At 51.0% G+C, this 7173-nt stretch overlaps 1 protein-coding gene across 1 annotated transcript in view; it reads right to left on the reverse strand.

The window, feature by feature from the left end:
• Positions 1-4722, reverse strand: part of LOC142071815 (class I histocompatibility antigen, F10 alpha chain-like) — a 28728-nt gene extending 24006 nt beyond the window's left edge. The window contains exon 1 of the mRNA XM_075127366.1: positions 4671-4722. Within this exon, the coding sequence (XP_074983467.1) occupies positions 4671-4722 (52 nt within the window). The remainder of the gene's footprint in view (positions 1-4670) is intronic.
• Between the last annotated feature and the right edge of the window lie 2451 nt (positions 4723-7173).

The raw sequence follows: 7173 nt of genomic DNA on the forward strand, positions 1-7173 counted from the left end.
TTCAGGGTAAACCTTGCTGTTAACGTTACATACATAGCACATGTGCTTTCGTTACAAGGTCGCATTTTGCCTCCCCCTACCGCATGGCTACCCCCTCAACCCTCCCCCCTCCCCGTGGCTAACAGCGGGGAACATTTCTGTTCAGCCACAGGCAAACAGCCCAGTAGGAACGGGCACCTCTGAGTGTCCCCTGAAGAAAAGCACCCTATTTCAACCAGGTGACCATGAATGATATCTCACTCTCCTGAGGATAACACAGAGAGATAAAGAACGGATGTTGTTTGAATGCCAACAAACATACACTGCAATGCTTTGGCATCCGATGAAGTGAGCTGTAGCTCACGAAAGCTCATGCTCAAATAAATTGGTTAGTCTCTAAGGTGCCACAAGTACTCCTTTTCTTTTTGCGAATACAGACTAACATGGCTGTTACTCTGAAACCTGTCATTATGCAAGGCACTGCATTTAGCCGTATGGAGTGGAAATCTATCAACTGCATGAAAAAAACGTGTACAGATAGAGACAGACATCATCTTCCTTTCCAAATGCAAACAGATGGACATTGTACCAAAAGGACTGAAGGTAAAAAATACATTACAATCTACATACCACACAGACTATGCTGACAGCTTGTGCCACACGCTCTCAAAGAAACTGCGGAATCACCTGATCAACATCCTCTACAGCAAACAGGGAAAGATTAAGAATGAGCTCTCAAAAGGCATCCGATGAAGTGAGCTGTAGCTCACGAAAGCTCATGCTCAAATAAATTGGTTAGTCTCTAAGGTGCCACAAGTCCTCCTTGTCTTTTTGTTGTACAATGATTCCCGAGTACGTGCTACTGGCCTGGAGTGGTAAAGTGTCCTACCATGGAGGACGCAATAAGGCTACCCTCCCCAGAAACCTTTTGCAGAGGCTTTGGGAGTACATCCAGGAGAGCTGTGAATGCCAGGGCAAATTAATCCTTTCACATGCTTGCTTTTAAACCATGTATAGTATTTTAAAAGGTACACTCACCGGAGGTCCCTTCTCCGCCTGCTGGGTCCAGGAGGCAGCCTTGGGTGGGTTCAGGGGGTACTGGCTCCAGGTCCAGGGTGAGAAACAGTTCCTGGCTGTTGGGAAAACCAGTTTTTCCACTTGCTTGCTGTGAGCTGTCTACAACCTCATCATCATCATCATCTTCTTCTTCGTCCCCAAAACCTGCTTCTGTGTTGCCTCCATCTCCATTGAAGGAGTCAAACAACATGGCTGGGGTAGTGGTGGCTGAACCCCCTAAAATGGCATGCAGCTCATCATAGAGGCAGCAAGTTTGGGGCTCTGACCCGGAGCGGCCGTTCACCTCTCTGGTTTTCTGGTAGGCTTGCATCAGCTCCTTAAGTTTCACGCGGCACTGCTTCGGGTCCCTGTTATGGCCTCTGTCCTTCATGCCCTGGGAGATTGTGACAAAGGTTTTGGCATTTCGAAAACTGGAACGGAGTTCTGATAGCACGGATTCCTCTCCCCATACAGCGATCAGATCCCGTACCTCCCGTTCGGTCCATGCTGGAGCTCTTTTGCGATTCTGGGACTCCATCATGGTCACCTCTGCTGATGAGCTCTGCATGGTCACCTGCAGCTTGCCATGCTGGCCAAACAGGAAATGAGATTCAAAAGTTCGCGGTTCTTTTCCTAGAGTTGAGAGTGCTGTCCAGAGCGGTCACAATGGAGCACTCTGGGATAGCTCCCAGAGCCCAATACCGCCGAATTGTGTCCACAGTACCCCAAATTCGACCTGGCAAGGCTGATTTAAGCGTTAATCCACTTGTCAGGGGTGAAGTAAGGAAATCGATTTTAAGAGCCCTTTAAGTCGAAAAAAAGGGCTTCATCGTGTGGACGGGTGCAGGTTTACATCAATTTAACGCTGCTAAATTCGATCTAAATTCCTAGTGTAGACCAGGGCTAATTCTAATTCTGAGGAACAAACAGGGGGAAAGGGGCAGAGATACAGAGTCAGGGAGTGAAATGGAGAAAATACAGGAAGAATTTCGAGCAAGGGCCAAGTGTCATTGTTAGTGGTCAAATGAACCACATTCAAATGACTACAGATTATGAACCATTTGTTGTTGTGGCCTTGCAAAATCCCCCCAGACTTTTCCCCTGAGTCAGGAATGATTATTTCTTGGTTCACTCTCATTTGTTTCAGTTTGATGTTCGCATCTATTGCAACTAATTGGTCAGAACCTGTCACTTCCAAAAGTCCCAGATGCGTGTCTCAGTTTCCCCACCTAACTCCCTTCTCGGTACCTTTGATTTTCCTCAGCGTCTCCTTTACAGCACTGGTTTGTTGGCACCAAGAACCAAGTCTGATTTCCAGGTCAGGAGACGTGTCCTCCAGTTGCTAGAACTTCCCTTCTTCACATCTAGAAAGAAACCAGTTTTTTCCCCATTCATCATTATTTCTTTGATTGCCGTATTTTACTCTGAATTTCTTCCCAGTGAGAAATGCTGAATTGAGGGGCCGGGAGAAGGAATTTCTGTGTATCCAGCCACAGAATAGTTCCAGATCCAGCAATGGCTGGGCAAGCTTCCCCGAGGTGTCCCGTCAATGTGCTTCAGCCCCGATTGACTGAGAGCAGCTCTGGGGACCGGACGGGAGTTCAGTCCCTGTGGGCAATTCACTCCTCAGCCTCCATGCTTTGACCACTAGATTCCAAGGTTCCTGCTGGTCTTTGTTCTGTGGACATCTGCCCACTTGCAACTGGACTGAGATCAACTTCCCTCAAACCAGCTCATTCCTTCCCAGTCTCTGAATGGCCATCGCGTCATACAGACTTCTCTTCACTCCTGCCTTGGGCAGAAGAGAACCCCAGTGCCCTGGAGGTGACAGGCCCAGACTGTATCCCCAGAGTCCCGCGGGGGGCATCGTCCCTGCCCTAAGGCTGCGGCTGCACTGGGGAGCTTACAGTGGCCTTGCAGGACCCATGCAGCTGCCCCGCTGGAAGCTCTCTAGGGTAGCCGCTGGAAGCCTACGGGAGGGAGCTCTTCACCCCCAGCGAGCAGCCGTAGCCATGTTGGCAGGAGAAACTCTCCCAGCGACATAGCACTGTCCACACCAGCACTTAGGTCGGTGTAACTTAGAATCATAGAATCATAGAATATCAGGGTTGGAAGGGACCTCAGGAGGTCATCTAGTCCAACCCCCTGCTCAAAGCAGGACCAATCCCCAATTTTTGCCCCAGATCCCTAAATGGCCCCCTCAAGGATTGAACTCACAACCCTGTGTTTAGCAGGGCAATGCTCAAACCACTGAGCTGTCCCTCCTTCAAGCGACATACGTTCTACCGACACAAGGGGGAGTGTAGACGCAGCCTTAGCAGAGAAGCGATTTAGAAAACAGATTTTGTTTTGTAGGAAAGGAAGGAACCCCGGGTTTGTAATAACCCAAAGGAGAGTCCGACCCCACCAGTCACCTTCCCCACTTTGCACTTGGCCCTGGGATAGTTGTTTTCTCTCAGCCTGTGCCCACTATCATGCCACGTGAAGGGGAAGGAGCCATGCACCTGTCTAGGGTGCTTCTGACATCCGAGAGGGGAGAAAGGAAAAAAGACGCTCTGTCCCACATGCTACTCACACAGGGGGTGGGAACTTTTGTGGTCATTTCAATAGACTCAAGGGGCTCCAAAGGAGTCAAAGATGCTCACGTGTCCCTGTCCCTGTCCAACATTAAAGAGGTGAAACAAGGCTGGCAGTTTGGGCTGCTGGACAGAACAAGGCTTCAGGCCGAAAAGCCAACAACCTTTCTCTCCATTTCAGCAAAAAACAACATTCAAGAAACCCCCACAAAAACAGGCACCTGAAAAGTCCTGCCCCCGACTTCACCTTTCCAAGGTCTTCTCCGCACTCTCTCCCGCCCCGAGTGAGAATCCGACCCCTTGACCAACACACCACAGTGAGACCCGAATGCAGCTCTCCCTCTGCAGGCAGGATGGTGGAGAAAAACACAGGTGAAAAAACCCTCCCGGCTCAGCTGCGCACGGAGCCTTGGCAAGGACGTGGTGGAAAGGTGACGCCGGGATCTCTCGCACGGTGAAGGAGACTCGGGCCCGAGTCCAACCAACCCTTTGGGAACTCGAAGGAAGCCGCATCCCACAGGCGTTTCCACAGACCAGCCACCAGCCCCACACCCAGGCCGGAGGGGCCGGGACACGGGAAGGGGCAGCAGCCAACGCCCCCGGGGGGAGGGCTGGGGCGGGAGCTGCAGCCAGGCCCCTGGACCCGCAGGGAGACGCAGACCCTGACGGCAACCAGCCACGTTTGCCCACGTGTGTGTGTGAGACACGTTTGTGTGTGTGTGATGTCTTGTGTGTGTGCTGTGTGTCGTGCAGAGACTTGTGTTCAGTGTGTCTGTGTGCTGAGTTTTGTGCCGTTTTGTGTGTCATGTTGAGTGTGTGTTGTGTGGTTGTGGTGTCATGAGACGTGTTGTGTGTGATGCCGTGTGTGTTGCACACACAGACACAACACATCGCACATCGCACGCACAACACGTGTGTAGCACGTTGCACACATGTCGCACGCACACACACAGCACGTTGCACATCACACGCACATGTCGCATGTAGCACGCACACATACAAAACATTGCACGTCGCATGAACACACACATGTCGCCTGTCGCACAATGCACATCGCACCTAGCGCGGCCACATACAACACATCAAACATCGCACTCACAGCACGTAGCATGTCGAACGTCATACACACAGCACATCGCACTTCACACACACAAAATGTTGCATGTCGCACGCACGCACAGCACGTCGCACGTCACACTCACAAACATGTCTCACACACGCACATGACACACACCATGTCACACAGACAGAAAACACTACACACGTCACACATACACAAACACACACAACACGACACACAACATCTCACATACACAGCACAGCACACAAAAAAGCACACAACACAACACAAGCACACAACCTGACACATAACACATCACAGACACCCACACAGACACACACACACACATAGAACACGTCACATACACTCAACACAACACTCTTGATGACACACAACACACACAGAATGCGACACACAACACAACACATCACACAAAACATCACACAAACACACACAAGACAACACACAACATGACACACACACACTACATCACACAAAAATATTTTCACACTTTTCAATCTGCCCCAATTTCATCAGGCCCTGGTAGTTCCTACGAGAAATATGAAGGATGAGATATTGTAACTCTTCCCTCTTCGTGGGAGCAACAGCTGGCTGGGGTTTTGGCTGCTCAGGCTTTTGTTCCCTGGTTTTACCCACTGTGGTTCCTTTTGCATGGATTTCATGTACCTGTGTGTAACTTTTTGCCCAAAGGCACACAGCTGTACAGGTTTTATCTACAATCTTTACAAGTTGAAGTTGCAGGTGGAGGGGGCTCCCAGCAATGGCAGCCTTAAGGGGGTGGGCGGCTAGAAGCTGGGGGACTGGATCAGGACCCCCCAACACTTACTGCTCTCTCTGCCCTGCAGTTTTAGTCCCCCAAATTAGTCTGATTATCACAACAAAAGTTTTGTTTCTCCTGCTGCTAACAGCCCACCTTCATCGATTGGTCTCGTTAAGAGTTGCTATGGCAACCCCCATTTTCTCTTCTCTGTATCACTATATCTATATCTTCCTGCTGTATTTCCCCTGCATGCATCTGATGAAGTGGGCTTTAGCCCATGAAAGCTTCTGATCAGATAAATTGGTTAGTCTCTAAGGTGCCACAAGTCCTCCTCATTCGCTTTTCCTGACTGATTGTGCTGGGGGCTCTGCCTGGCTCCAGCGCTCCGGTCCCTCAGCGACCAAGGCCACCTGGGAACCCTGATCGAGTCCAGCTTCAAGGAGTGCTGAGATCCATCTGTCTCTTTCTGTGCCTCTGTCTCTCTCTAGGAATAGCCTCCTGACCCTGCCTCCTGTGATCAGTTATAGTTTGCTAGCCCCCCACCCCACCTCCATGGGTGGTTTTGGCTTCTCCATTCACTCTGCAGGAACGCTCCTTTTACCCAAGCTAAAGATCCCTGCAGCCCCAAAAGTCCTCGGGGGTTTGCTCAGCAAGTGGGTTACTAGCAGAATGGTTGTGGGGTGAAGGCGGGGATAGGGAGGTTACAGTTACAGTGGGGGAGGTTTAGATTGGATATTAGGAAAAACTTTTTCACTATGAGGGTGGTGAAACACTGGAATGCGTTACCTAGGGAGGTGGTAGAATCTCCTTCCTTAGAGGTTTTTAAGGTCAGGCTTGACAAAGCCCTGGCTGGGATGATTTAACTGGGAATTGGTCCTGCTTTGAGCAGGGGGTTGGACTAGATGACCTTCTGGGGTCCCTTCCAACCCTGATATTCTATGATTCTATGATTCTATGAGGTGCTGAACCTGGGGGGAGATGAGGGTGGCAGATGAAGGTGTTGCTCAGCCCAGACAGCTGAGTCCAAGGACATAGGAGGGGACCGGCTTTAAATTGCTTTTCAGTCCAGCCCACTGAGTCCCGGGACACATCAGGGGTCAGCTTGCGAGTGCTGATGACCCAGTCCTCTCTGACATGCTAACTTCATGTGTGTGTGCCTGTGTGTCTGTTCATGTTCATCACATTTGGGGGCTGGACGGCATGCTTTTTGGGGAGTGTCACCCCCGCACACACCCCCACACACTCAGTGGTAGTGCAAGGGTTCAAGCAGGCGTTCTTTTTGGGGAGACTAACCCCCATCGTGCTGACCAGGAGAAGGGGGAAGTGGGAGCCTGCAGCGCCATCTGGCGGCCAAAGGAGAAATCACCGGCTTCTGGACCTGTGTGCGCCCTTGGTTCGGTTAACATGCAAAGCTGTGTTACGCCAGGTTGGGAAAACGGGGTTCTGCTGCACGACATCATCCTCTGGAATGACTCAACCCAACAGGACACCTCCTACGATACACTGCTCCGAGTGACGCTCTCAAACAGGTCCCCACAGCTCCCCAGCCTCCCCCCACCGGGAGGCAGGTGTGAGAGGATTGTTCTCCCCAACTGACAGAGGGAGAAGCGAAGGCTGAGAAAGGCGAAGAGCCTCGTCTTCCATCACACAACCTGTCGGGATAGAGTTGGGAACAGGACCCGGGTGTCCTGACTTTCAAATGTACCATCAGTCTGGAGTTT

Source organism: Caretta caretta, chromosome 4, assembly GCF_965140235.1.
Source record: "Caretta caretta isolate rCarCar2 chromosome 4, rCarCar1.hap1, whole genome shotgun sequence".
Classification (NCBI taxonomy): domain Eukaryota; kingdom Metazoa; phylum Chordata; order Testudines; family Cheloniidae; genus Caretta; species Caretta caretta.